This window comes from Phacochoerus africanus, chromosome 4, assembly GCF_016906955.1.
Source record: "Phacochoerus africanus isolate WHEZ1 chromosome 4, ROS_Pafr_v1, whole genome shotgun sequence".
Lineage (NCBI taxonomy): Eukaryota > Metazoa > Chordata > Mammalia > Artiodactyla > Suidae > Phacochoerus > Phacochoerus africanus.
In genome coordinates, this window is record NC_062547.1 from 7,160,196 (window position 1) to 7,177,281 (window position 17,086).

General features: G+C 53.2%; 1 protein-coding gene across 2 annotated transcripts; it reads left to right on the forward strand.

The window, feature by feature from the left end:
- The first annotated feature begins 6,400 nt into the window (after nucleotides 1–6,400).
- On the forward strand, nucleotides 6,401–15,088 carry BATF2 (basic leucine zipper ATF-like transcription factor 2). Of its 2 annotated transcripts, none has more exons than XM_047775338.1 (3): nucleotides 6,401–6,896; nucleotides 8,484–8,588; nucleotides 13,188–15,088. In XM_047775338.1, exons 1-3 carry the CDS (start codon nucleotides 6,858–6,860, stop codon nucleotides 13,848–13,850), a joined length of 807 nt encoding a protein of 268 aa, XP_047631294.1. In that variant the 5' UTR covers nucleotides 6,401–6,857; the 3' UTR covers nucleotides 13,851–15,088. The 2 variants fall into 2 exon arrangements, with proteins under 2 accessions (XP_047631294.1, XP_047631293.1); XM_047775337.1 differs by having other exon boundaries at nucleotides 6,406–6,896; nucleotides 13,185–15,088.
- The last annotated feature ends 1,998 nt before the right edge of the window (nucleotides 15,089–17,086 follow it).

Consider the following 17,086-nt stretch of genomic DNA (forward strand, 5'->3'; position numbering starts at 1 on the left):
CGAGGCTCTTGGCACCCTTGGCACAAGTTCTGGGCGGGGTCAATCAAAGCGAGCACTCCTTCTCTATGCCTGTGAGTCACTGGCCTTGCAGGGTTGGGCTTCACCCCCATCCCCACCCAGCTCTCCAGGCCCTGCTCACGACCGGGGCTGACCGCTTCCCCAAACCAGCCTCCAAGGGAGGCCTTCCTGCCTCTCAGAGCCCTTATGGGAACCGACATAGAAGATCAGAAGGGAGAGCTGTTGGCGGGGTGCAAAGGCTCCCTCCAGGGCCGGCGTGACTGTCCTTTCTCTCCAGTGTCTCGGATCCCAGCAGGGTGCCCAGCCTGGGCTTCTCTGCCATCCAAAGTGGACAGATGTGACATCACAAGGGAGGCCCAGCCAGGACACTGGGGCAAGAAGGAGCTCGCTGGTGACTGCTTTCCACCCAGGGTTTTGGTCATCAAGACAGTCCATTATACAGACGAGAAAACTGAGGCCCAGAGGAAACGAGGGCCCTGTCCAAGGTCACATGGCTGGAAGAGGCAGAGCAGGAACTTGCACTCAAGGCTCTCTAGGACTTAGACGCCCTAGAAAAATCCAGGAGCTGCAGTCACTACTGTCACATCCCACGAAGCCCTGGGAGGCTCGCTGGCTCTTCAGTGCTCGGCTCTTTATTATTTATGGTCCCTGCCCACTTCCAGAAGTTGGAGTCAGCTTCCCAGAAAGATACATACGTTGGAGGAGTAGCGGAGAATCCACAGCACAAGACTTTGGAGGTTGCAGGTGGCCTGGCCGGACTAGGGGGTGGGAATGTCCACCAGTTTCCACCAAGGACTGGGCGGTAATGGCGTCATGGAGCCCCCGTGAAGTCACCCAGTTCCTGGGAGTCCCAGCTATTGCAGATTCTGGCTTTAATGAGAGCCCACAAGGTCCAGATGCTGTGCTGAAGTGAGTCAGTCTTTTGCTTCCTAGACCGGGTTGTCCCCATGATGTCATGGCCCCTGTCCTTGCCGAGTGTTCAGCTCAGCTGGACTTGTCTCCTTAGTAAGCCTTTGCTTGCCCACTCATGAAGCAAAGAGCGTGCCAGGCTTGGTGTCAGAGACACGTAGGGCATCGGTTCCACCTCACCTGTGACCTGGCCAAGGGTTGTACAGCTGAACTGCAGCTTCCTCAGCTCTGAATCTGAGCCAAGGTGGTGGCATCAGCCCAGCATCTGTGCTCCTTTCTCCTGCCAACAGCATCCCAATGCCCCCTGGAAGTTTTCCCTCCCTTACCCATAGTTCTTAAAGGACCCCAGCCTTACCTATTTCCCGGCCACAGTGACTGATGTCAGGAATAGCCACGTGACTCAAGGCAGAGCAAGCAGAGCCAGGACTGAGGTCTTTGTTGGAATTATCGGGAAAGTGGCAGGAAGTGGAGGGATTGCCCCCTCTTGGGCAGCAAAGCTGGTATTTCTGGTGGCATCTTACCACCATGAGAGTGTAGTCAGCAGGGGGAGACTCCTGATGACACTGTTTGGGCATCATGATCCAGCTGTGCCTGAAGCTGGTATGCTCTAGACCTGTTAGTAACCTAAACTTAGATCATTTATAAAACTAAGAATCTATGGAGTTCCCGTCGTGGCGCAGTGGTTAACGAATCCAACGAGGAACCATGAGGTTGCGGGTTCGGTCCCTGCCCTTGCTCAGTGGGTTAAAGATCCGGCGTTGCCGTGAGCTGTGGTGTAGGTTGCAGACGCGGCTCGGATCCTGCGTTGCTGTGGCTCTGGTGTAGGCCGGTGGCTACAGCTCCGATTCAACCCCTAGCCTGGGAACCTCCATATGCCGCGGGAGCGCCCCAAGAAATAGCAACAACAACAACAACAACAAAAAAAGAATCTAAAGAACCCTAATTTCCCATCTCTTATTGAGACTCCTTTGTAAGCATGAGACATTTTGAGCAGTTTTCATCAAATATTAAGTGCTGCTTCTTACGCATGGACACAATCATTAACCCTCTTTTCTTTTTTTCTTTCTTTCTTTTTTTCGGCTGCACCCGCAGCATATGGAAGTTCCTGGGCCAGGTTTTGATTCCAAGCACAGCTTCGACATATGCCATAGGTGCGCCAATGCCAGATCCTTAACTCACTGCTCCACAGTGGGAAATCCGATCCTCTCTTTTTTTGTTGTTGCCTTTTTTTTTTTTTGTCTTTTGTCCTTTTAGGGCTGCACCCTCGGCATATGGAAGTTTCCCAGGTTAGGGGTTGAATCGGAGGTGTAGCCACCGGCCCAAGTCAGAGCCACAGCAACACAAGATCTGAGCCATGCCTTCAACCTACACCACAGCTCATGGCAATGCCGGATCCTTAACCCACTGAGCAAGGCCAGAGATAGAACCCACATCCTCATGGTTCCTAGTCGGATTCGTTAACTGCTGAGTCATGACGGGAACTCCCAATCCTCTTCCCATTAAATGTATTTCATTAGAAAAAAATGCTCATTCCTCTTCTTGCACTCTGCCATTTTTTCCTAGAATAAATACAGATGATGATAATAAGAAGAGTAAAAATCCGAGTTTGCTGTATGTGAACAAAAAATTCACCCGTTACTTATGAAGTGCATTTGCTAAAAGTGTAACAGATGTTTATGTGACTTACTGTGTGCCAGGCACAGTTCTAAGCCTTTACATATATTCATTAAATACTCACTTACTCCCCTTTTACAGTGAGGCATAAAGAGCTTAGTTACAGGACTTGCTCAAGCTCAAGTTCCAGGCCCTGGAATCAAGCCCCTCCCCCCCATTCTTCCATGTCCTCCCCAAAGAGCTCCTTCTCTGGGAAGCCTTCTCTGATTTCCCCCCATGGGAAGTGCCACGTATGCCCTCACTGAGGCAGGCTGTCACCCTCCTGTCCTCCCCTGCCACTCGGTGAGCTGGGCCTGCGTCCCACACCCCATTAGGTAGTGAACCCCTCCCAGTTGGAGGTGATGGACAGTCTTAGCCCCAGCAGCAGGCACCTGACCTCTTTCTCTGGCATCCATCATCTGACACTTCTTCAAGGTGTCCCGAGACGGCCAGGCCTCCAATGAGGGCTGCACATGTGGGGGACCTAGAAAGAGGGGCCCTCCTCCCTGTGCTCCTGGAGACCCCTGGCATCTCTCCAACCCCAGGAGGTATGGGAAGGAACTGGGACAGGATATCCGTGCATCCTGGCCTCTCCCCAAACCAGTTGTGCGACTGTCCGTTCCCCGTGCCTCAGTTTCCCCACTGGTAAAATGAGAGTCCCCCAGGAGCCTGGGGAAGGTCCTGGGAGAATGAGTAAAGCAGAAGTTCTTTTTTTTTTTTTTGTCTTTTTGCTATTTCTTTGGGCCACTTCTGCGGCATATGGAGGTTCCCAGGCTAGGGGTCTAATTGGAGCTGTAGCCACCAGCCTATGCCAGAGCCACAGCAACGCGGGATCCGAGCCGCGTCTGCAACCTACACCACAGCTCACGGCAATGCCGGATCGTCAACCCACTGAGCAAGGGCAGGGACCGAACCCGCAACCTCATGGTTCCTAGTTGGATTCGTTAACCACTGCGCCACGACGGGAACTCCAAAGCAGAAGTTCTTTAATCTTCCAGGAAGTTCTCGGGGTTCCCGGGTGGCAGTCTACCTGCAGGACTTCACCCATGGATTCATTAATGGAGCACTTCTTACATGGAAGTTAGGAGTGTGAGGCCCTGAAGATGCTTCAGAGAGTAAGACAGCCAGTGGTCCTGCTGCCCAGGGGCTCACGCTGCAGCTCTGGTTTGGGGAGGCCTGGGTACCTTCACCCGTCAGGGCTGTAGGCTTGGGACTAATGGACCAGGCCCTTCCAGGCTGGGGCTGGAGAAAGACTGAAGGCTCAGGGGAGGGAGGTGTGTCTTCCCTCAGCTCCACCCCCTTCCTCCAGGAGACCTCGTCATCAGTTCCTCACCTTCTAAGTGAGAGGTTGGACTGGCCACCCCCCGAAGCCTGCCCTGCCGGCTTTGCAGAGCCATTCATGGTTAAACATTACCCTCTGTCTTCCTCCCTCCCTGACACTCCCCAGGGCGATCAGGCCATAAATGCTGCCTTCTTTGATCTTCCTCCAGGGCTGTGGCCTTTTGAGAGGGGCCACAGGCACGTGCGCTGTCTCCCCTCCCTCCTGAAACCGGGGTCTTGAGAGAAGACCAGTGGTCCAGGTCTGGGGCTGGGCTGGGCTAGGGATACTGGTGCCCTGGCCTCCCCCTCCTCCCGATGTTTTTTCTGGATTACATCATGCGCGTGGCTCCCCCGGATCCCTCCCTGAGGAGCTCATGCCTTAATGAGCCCCTCAGGTGCCCGCCTCAGGCAAGATGCCCCAGCCTTCCTGGTTTCTGGGAAACAAAAATAATTCAGAGAAATCGGGGCAGCCTCACTGCATGGGGTGCCCCACTTCAGCCTCTGTTCCCAGGCCCCTCACAAGCAAGGAGGGCCAGGCCCAGCTGTCATGCCCATGCCCACCCACCCACCCAGGTGTTTTAAATTATGAGGTTGCATTAATCCTACGTACCCACAAATCTCAGGAATGGGGGATAGATTCTAGCCAGACAGTACTTCACAATATGCAAAGAGCTCTCTTCTCATCTCATCCTTTTCCATCTTTAAAACAACTTTGCAAAGAGGCATGATTTCTTTTTTCTCTTTTTTTGGCTGCCCCATGGCATATGGAATCCCCAGGCCAGGGATTAAATCCAAGCCATAGTTGCGACCTATGCCACAGCTGCAGCAACTCTGCAGTCTTAACCCACCGTGCTGGGTCGGGGATCGAACCTATGACCCAGTGCTCCAGAGATGCCCCTGATCCTGTTCCTGGTTTCTTGGTTATCCACAGCATATCCTGAGGCTCCAGGTGATGAGTAAAGTGCCAGGTGTCAGAATCAAACCTGACTCTAAAGCCCAAAGTAGTTATATGCTCATGGGGTTGGGGGCAGAGGGGACTGTGAGTCTCCTCCCCTGCTCATGACAGACAACATTAATCAATCACGACGTGACAGACATTGCTAATCAATTGCAGTGTTTTTTTTTTAATAAAGTCGGAGGCAGCTGTGACCTCCTCTACACAGTACTTCAGGACACCCTTACCCATCAGAAGATCAAATCCAGTATTTGCCATTCCTTTGATTCCACTCCATCAGCCTTGAACACTCAGGACTCAGGCACTATGCTTGGATGCTCTGGTCAGCAGGTCGCAGGACTCTGCTCTGTACATCCGTTGCCATGCCCTTCTTGGACAGAGATTAATGGCTCTGCCACCCCAGAACTGTTGGCCCTTCCAAGCACGGTCTCTCTTAGGGAACAACCATGCAGGTTTGCCTGGGGCTTCAGGGTTCGTTGGGTCTTTAATGGAAGTCTTAACCGTGAAGCATTTTAGTACCCCAAAGTATAGATAATATTATTATCACAGACAGCTGTGTTCCCGCAGTTGAAGTTCAACAAACCATCACGGACGCAACTGAAGTCCTTGTGTGTCCCCTTTGGTCCATCTCCACCTCCAGCCCTGCCCCCGTGCCACCACTCTTTGACTTTTGTGTTTCTCATTCCCATGCATATTTTTATACTTTTACTACATAATTCCATATCCACATTATCCAGCCTTTCAGAAATTATGTTGCTCAGATCCTCTTGCAGCTTGTCATTTTCATGCCATTGGATGTTACGAACTTTTAGGCATGAGGCTAAGTGCAGCTTTGACTCTTTCACCGTATCATAATTGTGAATATTTGTTGAGCCCTTATTCTGCACCAGGCATGGTTTCCGGTGCCTTACCTGCCTTAACAATTTTGTTGTGCCCTACCTAACTTTCACAACAAAATTATTTTACAGATTTGGAAACAGAGGCATAGAAAGGCGAAAGTCTATACCCTTGGAAACTGTGCTCTTAGCCGCTAGACACCACCCTCTCTACTGCTGTGGGGTCTGTGGTATGAAAACACAGTTGTTTATCCATCTGTTCTCCTGTTTAAGGGCCATTGCTTTTTCTTTTTTTGCTTTTTGGGGCTGCATCTGCAGCATATGGAGGTTCCCAGGCTAGGGGGTCCAATCAGAGCTACAGCTGCTGGCCTGTGCCACAGCCGCAGCAACGCAGGATCCGTGCTGCGTCTGCAAACCTACACCACAGCTCACGGCAATGCCAGATCCTTAACCCACTGAGCAGAGGCCAGGGATCGAACCCGCAATCTCATGGTTCCTGGTCGTATTCGTTTCCACTGCGCCACAATGGGAACTCCAAGGGCCATTGCTTATTTTTGCAGACGCACCTCCACACTGGTCTCACCGGGTTTGAGGGTGGTTGTATTATCTTGCTTAAAAGTTCTTGCCTGTAAATGAATATCTATATCATCTCCCTTTACAGATGAGGAAATTATGGCTCAGAAAGGGTAAGTCACTTTCCCAAAGCTGCACAGCTCCAAAATGCCAGAGGTGGGCTGTGAACCTGGGTTCCTGCAATTGTAGAGCCCAGGGGTTCGCCCATATCCCATGTGACCCTCGGTCCCCCCTTGGCTTCTCCTCTCGGCTCTGTCCCTGGCAGCCTGCTCTCCCTCTTCCAGAACACCCTCCCCGCACCTGGCCTTCAGGCCCCCTCCTCTGGCCACCCTCCACCGTCCTCCTCCCAGAGAAGGGGCCCAACCGGAAGGCCAGTTCATGTTAGGAAATTCCAGCCACGTGAGCCAACCCAAGCCCGGGATTCTGAGCAGCCGGTGGCTTTAGGAGAAACTGAAACTTGGCTCACTGGGGGCGGGGTGGTCACTGGGGATTTAAAGAGCTGCCACTTCCTTGGGCCCCCAGAGGGCACGGGGAGGTCACAGCAGCCGAGGGCCGCCCTGAACCGGGTGTGAGCCTCTGTTTTCCCTCCAAACATGCACCTCTGCAGAGGCGACGAGCTGCTGACTGGGATGGTGAGTACAGGGGACGGGATTCAGGAGAGGAGAAGGGGAATAGGCCCCAGGGCGCCCGGTGCCAGCTTGGTTCACATGGGCTCACCCCCGCCCCCCGCCCCTGCCGGCCTCAGTTTCCTCGGAGCATCCTTGGAATGAGGGTTTACCTGCTCTCCCATTGCAGATCCAGCCTCCAGTCCAGAGCCCGGCCTCTGTACTGTTCTCTCCTAACCTACCTGTTCTTTCATTGCCATAATGGGAGACTTCTCTGGCCATGGTTCCGGTGGAGGCCTTGCCCCTCTCCTGGGACCCAGGTACCAGAGTCCCACCTGCTTCTCTCACTGCAGGTCTTTCCCCGGGGTTCCTGTCTTTCGGCCCCAGCTCCTGGAAGGGATCTGCTGTGGCCATGAACCTGGAAGCAGAGTCCTCAGCCAGGGAGGCCAGGGTCTTGCCTGAGATTTCTGCACTCAGAACATACCTCCCAGAGTGATCTGTGGGAGGGGGGTTGGGCTGTGGGGTCCCCAGCGTTTCCTCTTGTCTGACCTTCCAGAACCCTGGGTGTTTGGGTCAAATATTTCATCTAAGCTTCATGAACCCCAGTGTAGGGGGACGGTCATGGCTGTGAACCTTTGAGGCCACAGTTCTGTCAGAAGGGACTCCATTCATTCATTCATTAAAGGCTACTGTCCTACTAGAATGCGAGCAACTTGGGGCAGGAATTTTTTTTCTCTGTGGTTTGCTGCTCTGTCCCCATAGCTCAGTGCATGGCACATAGTAGGTGCTCAAAAAATATTTGTTGGATAAATGAACTTCAGTTGTGGGCCTGAGCTGGCCACGGGCACTTGGAACCCAATCAGAGTGCAGACCTGCTCTCACAGACGGAGCTCAAGGCTAGAGAAATCAGCACCTTGACTGTGGAAATAATAGCTATTGGAACAACGGCTGCCTTGTATTAACCCTGGTCCCTGGGCTGGCCTTGGGCTGTCTGCCTTATGACGCTTCAGGAAGGTACTGGTCCTCCCTTGTGCAGATGAGGCAGCTGGGCACAGGGAAGGCCTGCCCAGGGCAACAGGGCTGATAAAGAGAGTGTGGGTGTGAGTTCCCGTGGTGGCTCATTGGTTAACGAACCTGACTTGTATCCATGAGGACCCGGGTTTGATCCCTGGCCTTGCTCAGTGGGTTAAGGATCCAGCATTGCCAGGAGCTGTGGTGGAGGTCACAGACGTGGCTTGGATTCCAAGTGGCTGTGGCTGTAGCTCCAATTGGACCCCTAGCCTGGGACCCTCCATGTGCCATGGGTGCGGCCCTAAAAAGAAAAAAAAAAAAAGAGTGTGGGTGTGAAGTCAGTTCTGTCTGGGTTTGAATCCCAGACTCTCATCTTCCCTGCTTGTGCTGCCCCAACATGAGCTGTGAGTAGGACATGTGGGTGAGGCAGGGACTCCACCCAGGGGTGCTGTGTGTGCGATGGGGTGTGTGGGCACCAAGGGAGCCAGAGATGGCTTCTGGGAGAAAGGGGACCCTCAGGGACTTAACTCAAGAAGGGTATATGGCTTTACAGCCCGCCAGCCCCTGTAGGGACCCCTGAGCCCTCTGCCTCTCACCTTACAGGACTCTGAGGAGCATCAGAGACAGCTGAAGAAGAAACAGAAGAACCGGGCGGCCGCCCAGAGAAGCCGGCAGAAGCACACGAACAAAGCGGATGCCCTGCACCAGGTGGGGATGCTTCCCTTCCCATCCCTGACGTCACGTGCCTGGCCTGGCCACCTCTTCTCCATCCGGCCTGTGAGCAGTTCCACCTCTGCTGCTGTGTGTGCCGGGGGTGGGGCAGGGGGGCTGCAGCTGTGATTTGGAAATTCCTGAGTGTTGAGTGGAAGCCGTGCTCCAGATACACACTGGGCTCCAGGGGCCCAGCAGGGCATCCTCAGCCTGGGCCTGCCCTCGAGGCACTCCCCCATCTAGGGGAAGGAGACGGGAAGGAGGGGCAAACAGGGAGAACCCCGTGGGGACCAGCTGGGGAGCTCGTTAAAATGCAGACCCCTGATCCCTCCCCACCCACCTGAGGAGGCTGGGATGGGGCCTGGGGGCTACACTGTGACGATCACCCTGCCCATCACCCTGCCCGTCGGGGTTCTGATGTGGTGGCCACGGCCACGCTGTGAGAAACTGGCTCAGGGTTAAGATGGGCTGGCTTCTGAGTCCCAGCTGCAGCACTCATTAGCTGCAAGTCACTTGGCTAAGCTTCCTCATCTGAAAATGGGGGCAATAATCCTGTCCACTGGTGATCCTGGTGTGGGGAGGGGGGCTCCACCTGCACTTGCCTTCTCATCTCACATGGTAACCTGACCTTGGATGGTAACCTGACCTTGGAGCTTCCTTCCTCCTCTGTACAGAGAGAAAGGACTCCACCAGTTCCATCCCAGGGGGACAATTAAGAGCCGGGTTCAGGACTTCCCGTCGTGGCTCAGTGGTTAAGGAATCCGACTAGGAACCATGAGGTTGCAGGTTTGATCCCTGGCCTTGCTCAGTGGGTTGGGGATCCTGCATTGTCGTGAGCTGTGGTGTAGCTTGAAACGCGGCTCGGATCTGGTGTTGCTGTGGCTCTGACATAGGCTGGTGGCTACAGCTCCAATTGGACCCCTAGCCTGGGAACCTCCATATGCTGTGGGAGTGGCCTTAGAAAAGGCAAAAAGACAAAAAAAAAAAGGAAGAAGAAAGAGCTGGGTTCAGGAGTTCCTGTTGTGGCTTAGCAGATTAAGATCCTGACGTCGTGTCTGTGGGGATGGGGGTTCAACCCCTGGTCCTGCTCAGTGGGTTAAAGTATCTGGCATTGCTGCAAGCTGCAGCCTAGGTCACAGATGTGTCTCAGATCTGGCATTGGCGTGGCTGTGGCTGTGGTGTAGGCCTGCAGCTCAAGCTCCAATTCCACTCCTAGCCCCGGAACCTCCACATGCTGTGAGTGCGGCCATAAAAAGAAAATTAAAAGAAAAAGAGAGAGAGAGAGAAAGAGCTGGGTTCAGGACCGGGCCCTTGGGAGTGCTGCATACACATTAATTTCATAGTGACAAATGAAAATCAGAGCCTCCCCACCCAAAGGCCCCACATTCTCTGCAGCCCCAGCCCCACCTTTCCCCGCTTCTCTCCTAGCATCCTACCCCCTGTTCTCTGTTCCTCCACTGGCCACGCACATCCAGCCTCAGGGGCTCCCCCTGGCTGTTCCCTCTACTTTCAGACAGCAGCCCAGCTAGATCCTCACTTCTTTCTGGTGGTTTGGTTTAAGTGTCACTTCCTCAGCAGGGCCTTTCTAAACATCTGATCCAGGGGTTCCCATCGTGGCTCAGCAGAAATGAATCTGACTAGCACCCATGAGGATGCAGGTTCGATCCCCGGCCTCGCTCAGGGGGTTAATTATCCAGCGCTACGGTGAGCTGCGGTATAAATTGCAGATGAGGCTCAGATCCTGCGTTGCTGTGGCTGTGGCTGTGGCGTTGCTGTGGCTGTGGTGTAGACCGGCGGCTACAGCTCTGATTCAACCCCTCGCCTGGGAACCTCCAAACACCATGGTGTGGCCCTAAAAAGACAAAAAAGAAAAAAAAAATCTAAACATGTGATCCAAAGAGACCTCTTCTTGTTACTCTGCTTTATTTTTCTGGTTAACACTGACCTCTACCACAGATTTCAATGCTGATCATTGCTTGTCTTTCTCACCCGACTGTAAGCACCCTGAGGGCGGGGAATTATTCTGTTCCCCACTGTTTCCCCGTCACCTGGAACAGCGCTTCACAAATAGAAGAGACTCAATAATTCCCTGCAGAGCGAATGATGGAGTCAGAATAAAGTGCTCTGGGAACACACAGGGGGGAGCAACATGCAGGTAGTAGGATCGAGGTGATGTAGAGATGAAGTCTGAGCTGGTTTTGAAGGATGAATAGGAGTTTTCCAAATGGGTAAAAGTAAGAAAATGCATTGAGGGCACATTAAATAGCCCTGGCATGGGTGTGAGAGAGCAGCATGCTATGGAATGTCCAAGAGTGCCCAGGCTGGCGCCTGCCTGGCAAAGATAGAGACATTCATTTATTCATTCCTTCTAGAAATCCTTATTGAGGAGTTCCCGTCGTGGCACAGCCGAAACAAATCTGACTAGGAACCATGAGGTTGCGGGTTTGATCCCTGGCCTCGCTCTGTGGGTTAAGGATCCGGCATTGCCGTGAGCTGTGGTGTAGGTCGCAAACGTGGCTCGAATCCCGCGTTGCTGTGGCTGTGGTGTAGGCCAGCAGCTGTAGCTCCGATTAGACCCCTAACCAGGGAACCTCCATATGCCGCCGGTGTGGCCCTAAAAAAGACAAAAAAAAAAGAAATACTAGAAATGCCAATGGAGTATCTCCTGTGTGGCAAGCACATTTTAAGCATTGGAGATACAGTTGTGACCATAGCAGACAGAAGCCCAGCTCATCTTCCCCAGGGCTCACATTCTCACGGGGGAGCCGGGCAGACAAATAAATGCCCATGGGGTTTTTAGGATATCTGATGGTGATGAGTGCTCTGGGCAGAATTGAAGCAGGGAATGAGGAAGGGTGGGGTGATGGAAACCTAACTAGGAAAGCCCTCCCGATGAGGCAGCTTTTTTTTTTTTTTTTTGTCTTTTTAGGGCGGCACCTGTGGCATATGAAAGTTCCCAGGCCAGGGGTTGAATTGGAGCTACAGCTGCGGGCCTACACCACAGCCACAGCAATGCCAGATCGAAGCCATGCCTGGGATCTACACCACAGCTCACAGCAACGCTGGCTCCTCGACCCACTGAGCGAGGCCAGGGATCGAACCCACGTCGTGGATAGTAGTTGGATTTGTTTTTGCTGCACCACAATGGCAACTCCCAGGAAGTGACATTCGAGCAGCCTAAAGGTGGTGAATGAATGAGTGAGTGAACGAATGAGTGATTCAATTTCTGGAGGTGAATTGAAGCCTTGGAAAATATAGGCGAAGAGGGACCTGATGCCATGTTTTTAAAATGCCATTCCACATGCCACAGCAGAAACCAACTTGGGAGCGGGGCTGGTGGCTTTGAGGCCCGTTAGAACTTAGTCCAGGACCTTAAGCAGCAGTTTTATGTAAAACACTCCTGCAGCTTCTTCTTTTCAAAAGTGTCCTTAAGGGGGTGGGGGTGGGGGAGGGAAGCAAAGGAAGTCCCTCAGCCTGATGAGCTGTGGAAAGAAAGTTCTTTCTGCATTTTCTACCATTGTCATCATGAATGGCTGTTTAGAACTGCATGTTGACTGCTGTCCCAGTGGGTTCTCGGAACCCAGCATTAGGCGGAACAGAACCTAAATGCTGACTCAGCGCACTGAAGCGAACACACCTGTGCTGCCAGCCTGTAAAACACGTGACCCTGGACTCCGCCCACCGGGCCTCAGTGGGCGAGTTTTGGGCGCTGGGGAGGTCTGGCCGTGGCGCGATGCAGACTGGAGGTCCCCAGGACAGAGGACATCTGAGCTGTCACAGAAGGCCATGTCAGTATTAGCCGTGGGACAGGGCTGCGGGAAGCGTCCAGGAGGAAGAGACTGGAAATGTGTTGAGGAAGCAGAGTCCATCTGAGGAACTGGAAGTGGGGGGGGACAGAGAAGTCGGAGAGCTAAAACTGGAGGTGGGAGTCATGGGTGCCTTTAAAGGTTTTTTGTTTGGTTTGGTTTTTTGGTGGTGGTGGGGGGTGCTGCAGGTGCAGCATATGGAGGTTCCCAGGCTAGGGGCCGGATCAGAGCTGCAGCTGCCAGCCTACACCACAGCCACAGCAACACCAGATTCGAGCTGCATCTGCAACCTATACCACTGCTCATAGCAATGCTGGATCCTTAACCCACTTAGTGGGGCCAGGGATCGAACCCGCATCCTCATGGATACTAGTTGGGTTTATTTCCACTGAGCCACAGTAGGAACTCCCTAAAGGGTTCTAATAATGTTTGATTAGCGACGCAGTCATGGGTCATCAAATGTCTCCTCTGAGCCAAGAGATGAGGGTAGTTTGGGGGGTGCACCAGCTGGGAGGCTGGTGGGGCTCCCAGGAGAGTGCAGAGCCCAGGCTGGCTGGCTCAGGGACCTGAAGGTGGAAATGGAGAGCAGGCAGATCGGAGCCCTAGTAGGAGGCTGAGTTGCTGGTGGTTATGGAAGGCTGGCCAGAGAGTAGCCAGAGGGCATTCAGATGGCAGTGGTATCTTTCCTCCCAAATCGAGGACGCTGGGGGATTGAGAACTAGGACTCAAGCTGGGCCCCTGATTCTGGCTGACATAACCCTCCCCACCCATCTGCTTCTCCCCTCAGCAGCATGAGTCACTGGAGAAACACAACCACGCCCTTCGGAAGGAGATCCAGGCCCTTCAGGCCGAGCTGGCGTGGTGGAGTCGGACCCTGCACATGCATGAGCGCCTGTGCCAGATGGACTGTGCCTCCTGCTTGGCTCCAGTGCCCCCTGGCTGCTGGGGCCAGGCTGAGCGGCCCCCAGGCCCTGTGCCCCACGGACGACATGGCTGCCGGGAGCCAATCTCCTCTCCTGCGGCTCCGCAGTTCTCTCCAGATCCACAGCCTCATGGTTCCCTGGGCCTCCTCCTGTCCCCTCTGCCCTCACTGTCCCTTGGTTCTGCTGCGGTCACAGCATCTTCTGCCCAACTGTCCCCTAGCCCATTCCAGTGTGCCTCGCCCACTGGCTCCGGCCTTCTGAGACCTTCCTCTAAGCTCAACGATGCTCTCCTGCCTGGCCCCCCAGCCCGGCCTTCCCCTCCACAGCCCCTCGGGCTGGAGCATCCCACCAGGGGGAAGCCGGGGTCCTCAACCCAGAGCCCCTCAGCTGCTCTGGGGCTGGCCTACCTGCAGGGCAGCGAGCAAAGGCCTGCTTCCTCAGCAGCAGATTGGCAAGGGCTGGGCGTGTGTCCCAGCTCCCACTCCCTCCTGGCCTTCCCCCTGCTCTCCTCTGCTCAAGTCCACTTCTAATCTGGGCCCCAGAGCTGGGCTGGCCCCTTTCTTGGACTCAGGAAGCAGCCTCAGCCCATGGGCATCTGCACTGTTGCCACGGGAGGCTGCCTTTCTTGGCTGAGCAGCTGAACCAAGATGTCACCAGGGCAAGGAAGCAGTCACTGCGTGCCCACCACTCTGCCAGGCCCTGTCACCGCTATTTCTTATTTCAAGCTCATGGTCATCCTGCAGACGACAGAGTATCACTCGACTTTTTCAGGCATGGGAAAGAGACAGAGGCTCAGAGAAGCCAGGTGATTTGTCCAAGGTCACACAGCCTTTCTTGGGACTGAAACACGATGTGTTCCTCCTTCTCCAGCGGAATCCTAGCCCAGGCAGCCGAGGGGTCGAAGTCTTAGAAACTGAGGGCTGGTGTGTGAGATTTAAGTGCCGAGCATGGGGAGGGGCTCTCCTCTCTGCTTTGTGACTCCCGGGGCCACAGAGCCCTGCAGTGTCTGAAATCCTCTCCCCACTAGGGCTGGTCCAGAGTCCAAGTCTGGGTGCGGAGGGGCCAAGCAGGAGCTGGGAAGTGTATTCTTTCTGCCTCTAGTGGTGTTTTCAATGCCAAAGAACTCTGAATCTGTGGGCTTGAGCTGGGGACAAGCCTGGAACAGTCCCCCCTGGGTTTCTACGGATTGAATACCTACAGCCAGACCGTGACCTTGGGGAAATTCTGCAGGGTCAGCTCTTCAGGCTCTTCCCAAATAGTTCCCTGCCTCCTGTTTTCCCCAGGGCCATGGTGGGTGGACCTCTGAGCGCATTCGTGTCCTGTACAAAAGCCAAGAGGAATGAATGAGGGAAAGATCAGGTGCAAGGTTATGTTTAAGCGCGTTTTAGACTTGAACCTGGCAGCAGTGACGACTGTGTCTTCTCCAGTACCACTCCCATCCCTGAGCAGGCCCCAGACCCCCGTTACCCTTGGGCCCCTCGGAGCAGGGCTCCTCCTCGCTCTTTGGCCTGATGGCAGCTGGAAGACCAGAAGCCAGGGACTAAATGGGGGCTCAGCTGTAGCACCTGCTTGGGGGCTGGGGGTGGCAGGTTCTCATTCAGACTCAGGACAAGCATTGTAAGGTGCCTGAGGTGAGAAACCCCATCTCCTCGTCCAGATTTTCACACACATGTAAGAAGACACTATGCTAGTATTTGACACTCCAGGATGCCGAGAACAAATCTCGGCACCTCTGTTATGGTAAATAAATTAAAGTGTTTTCCAATTCTTTCGGCTTTGGCTAGCTGTTTAAAGCTCTGGCTGTACTCTGTACTACTGAAAACAAAGATCCTTTGTTTTTTGGTTTTTGTTTTTTGTTTTCTATTTTCAGGGCTAGGGGTCGAATTGGAGCTGCAGCTGCCGGACTGTCACAGCCACAGCAACGCAGGATCTGAGTTGCATCTGCGACCTACACCACAACTTGCAGCAACGCTGGATATTTAACCCACCATGTGAGGCCGGGGATTGAACTGCAACCTCATGGATACTAGTCATATTTGTTATCACTGAGCCACAATGGGAACTCCCTAAAGAGCCTTTGAAAGAAGAGGGAATACTCTAGAATCTTAGAGGTGTGTCTCCGAATTCAACCCAGTCTCCCAAATTGCAGATGAGGAAACTGAGGCCCAAAGATAGGATAGACTTGCTCAGGGTCATGGAGCAAGGGGTGGTGTCACGGCCACAGGTTTGTGGATGGCTGCAGAGCCAGGGTCACCAGCAGATTCAGGGAGAGCAGACTCCTGGGAGGGAAACCAAGCTGCTATTGGTTGGAGGTCAGCTGGAGTTTGGGACAAAGAGTCTATATGACGGCTGGTGAGGGGAGGGGAGGCCACTGTGGCCTGGCTTGTGTCTGTTTAAAAATTTTCCAGGCACTCTGCTGTGTAGGTTTTTTTCGGTTTTTTTTTTTAAGGGCCACACCCGAGGCATATGGATGTTCCCAGGCTAGGGGCTGAATCAGAGCTACAGCTGCAGGCCTACGCCACAGCCACAGCAACGAGGAATCTGAGCCACTTCTGCGACCTACATCACAGCTCACGGCAACGCGGGATACTTAACCCACTGAGCAAGGCCAGGGATTGAACACATAACCTCATGGTTCCTAATCAGATTCACTTCTGCTGCACCACAACGGGACCACCTGTAGTTTTTTGTTTTTTGGGTTTTTTTTTTCCACACCTACAGCATGGGAAATTCCCTGGTCAAAGATCAAACCCAAGCCGTTTCAGTGACAATGCCAGATCCTTAAGCCATTGCACCACAAGAGAACTCCTGCTGTGTTTAACCTTAGTTAACTCAATGATGCTTCTAATAACTCTGCAAAGTACGTATGTTATTATCCCACTGCTTAGAAGGGAAAACTGAGGCCCAGGGGTGTCAAGGTCACATAGCTAGGAAAGGGTATAGGCTTGACACACCTTCAGGAGCTCTTATCCATGGGCGATCTCACCTTCTACCTTCCCCAAACTCTCCCTGTAGGCCCCGAATGGAGGAGGCAAAACACGTGCATAGATGTGACCCAAGAAAGGAAAATCCTACCTTAAGCTCCCAACAAATGAAAGGTGGGAGTGACTTAATTAATGGTGGCATGCTCGTATGACGGGCTACTAAAGAGCTGCCAAGAACAAAGGATGCTTTGAAGAATATTTAATGAGGTGAGAAAATGCTTACAACAGATCAAGCAGAAAAAAATAGAACGTACAACTGTCACTATAGTTGGATATTTGTTTAAAATATAAACAGAAACAAAGGAGTGGGAGGGAGTGTTGTAGATTCTTGAAGGATGTGAACTCATATCTGTGAATCCCCGAACACAGCTACCACTGTAGCACAAGCCTTCCACACGGTTGAGCATATCCGAGAAATCTACACTCCGGTGACTCTATGGCTGCATCACAAATCACACCAAAACGTAGGGGCTTAATCCAACAAACATTTATCTTCTCACAGTTCCCATGGAGCAGGAGTCTGGGCACAGCTTAGCTGAGTGCCCCTGGCTTAGGGTCTCTTACAGGCTGCAATCAGTGTTGGCCAGATATGCACGCTATGGTCTAGGGAAGGACGGGCCAACAAGGGCCCTGCTGTACAGCACCGGGAACTCTACCCAATATTCTGGGATAATCTATATGGGAAAAGAATCTGAAAAAGAATGGATGTGTGTATATATAACTGAGTCACTTTGATATACAGCAAAAATTATCACAACGTTGTAAATCAACTATACTTTGGA